The 1,828-nt window shown below is 45.3% G+C and overlaps 1 protein-coding gene across 1 annotated transcript; it reads left to right on the forward strand.

Annotated features, from left to right (window-relative positions):
* LOC103078271 (peroxisome biogenesis factor 2) lies at positions 1–918 on the forward strand. Its single transcript, XM_007455362.1, has one exon. The coding sequence runs from the start codon at positions 1–3 to the stop codon at positions 916–918; it is 918 nt and encodes a 305-aa protein (XP_007455424.1).
* Positions 919–1,828: the final 910 nt, after the last annotated feature.

The raw sequence follows: 1,828 nt of genomic DNA on the forward strand, positions 1-1,828 counted from the left end.
ATGGCTTGCAGAGATGAGAATATGAAGCGGACAAACAGAGTGCTAAGAATAAGCCAGTTGGATGCACTTGAACTAAACAAGGCCCTGGAGCAACTCGTTTGGTCCCAGTTTACTCAGTGCTTTCATGGATTTAAGCCAGGGCTGTTAGCCCGCTTTGAACCAGAGGTGAAAGCATTCTTGTGGCTTTTCTTATGGAGATTCACCATCTACTCTAAAAATGCCACCGTGGGACAGTCAGTTTTGAATATTCAGTACAAGAACGATTTTTCCCCAAACCTGAGATACCAGCCACTGAGCAAAAATCAAAAGCTGTGGTATGCCATCTGTACAATCGGTGGGAAGTGGTTAGAAGAACGATGCTACGATTTGTTTCGAAACCGTCACGTAGCATCCTTCAGGAAAGCCAAGCAGTGCATGAATCTCGTGGTTGGACTTTTGAAGCTGGGCAGGTTGATTAATTTCTTGATTTTCCTTCAAAGGGGCAAGTTCGCAACTTTGACCGAGCGTCTGCTGGGCATCCATTCTGTGTTTTGCAGGCCCCAAAATGTCCGAGAAGTAGGCTTTGAGTATATGAATAGAGAACTCCTCTGGCACAGCTTTGCCGAGTTTCTGATTTTCCTCTTACCACTTGTCAGTATCCAGAAGTTGAAAGCCAAGCTCTCTTCATGGTGTATCCCTCTGACCAGAGCTCCAAGCAGTGACAGCACGCTGGCCACCAGCGGCAGACAGTGTTCTCTGTGTGGGGAGTGGCCCACCATGCCTCACACCATAGGCTGCGAGCATGTTTTCTGTTACTACTGTGTGAAGAGCAGCTTCTTATTTGATGTGTCCTTTGCTTGTCCTAAGTGCGGCACAGAGGTTCACAGCCTGCAGCCACTGAAATCAGGAATCGAGATGACAGAAGTGAATGCCCTTTAGAAACGAAAATTGTTTCCTCTGAGGAGAACTGTATTTTGTCTAAATCCTTAGCATGAATCATCCTAAGCATACTATTTAGGTATGTCTTATGAGGACATGTGCTTCTCAGCCACTGCCCTCTGTTCCTTTCCAGGCACAACTAAATTCTGCTCACACCGGAAACCACATGATTCTAAACATATGATATAAATGGTAACATTATTTTTTTTAATCATTGCATTTAATTTTTAATGTCAAGAATAATGGATAGGGCTTCCCTGGTGGCACAGTGGTTGGGAGTCTGCCTGCTGATGCAGGGGACACGGGTTCGTGCCCCAGTCCAGGAGGATCCCGCGTGCCATGGAGCGGCTGGGCCCGAGAGCTGTGGCCGCTGAGTCTGCGCGTCCGGAGCCTGTGCTCCGCAACGGGAGAGGCCACAACAGTGAGAGGCCCGCATACTGCAAAAAAAAAAAAAAAAAGAATAATGGATAGTTTTTATCAAATGACCACTAAGAATGCTCCTTAATTCTCCTACTTCCTGGAAAGAGGTTAGACACTAAAAATAAAAGATTGTGGTGACTCTGAGATGAGTGGGCATTTGTTTTCAGAAATGACACCATAACATCATAAAATGACAATAGTAAGACGTGTTGTTTTAAACTTTCAGATCTGATGTCTCAATTGTAATTTTAAGTTTTTCTCTGAAGGCAGCTTTTAAAGGATTCAGTCAGCTTCATTCTCAGGCCAAACGACGGCCACCAGAAGCTCAAGACTTCCATTTTACCAGCTTTCTGATCCCACTGGCCTGAGAGCTTCTTGTCTACTAGTTCTGGCAAAGTCCAGGAGCTCACAGTTATTGGTCAGCCTGAGATTATGTGCACATTCCTAAACCAGGATGGAGAAATACTGCTCCTGATCATTCAAATGTGGG

This window comes from Lipotes vexillifer, unplaced genomic scaffold, assembly GCF_000442215.2.
Source record: "Lipotes vexillifer unplaced genomic scaffold, Lipotes_vexillifer_v1.1 scaffold1962, whole genome shotgun sequence".
Lineage (NCBI taxonomy): Eukaryota > Metazoa > Chordata > Mammalia > Artiodactyla > Lipotidae > Lipotes > Lipotes vexillifer.

What these genes read in the sequence shown, in the direction of transcription:
- LOC103078271 (XM_007455362.1), top strand. Translation starts at nt 1, where the DNA reads ATGGCTTGCAGAGATGAGAATATGAAGCGGACAAACAGAGTGCTAAGA.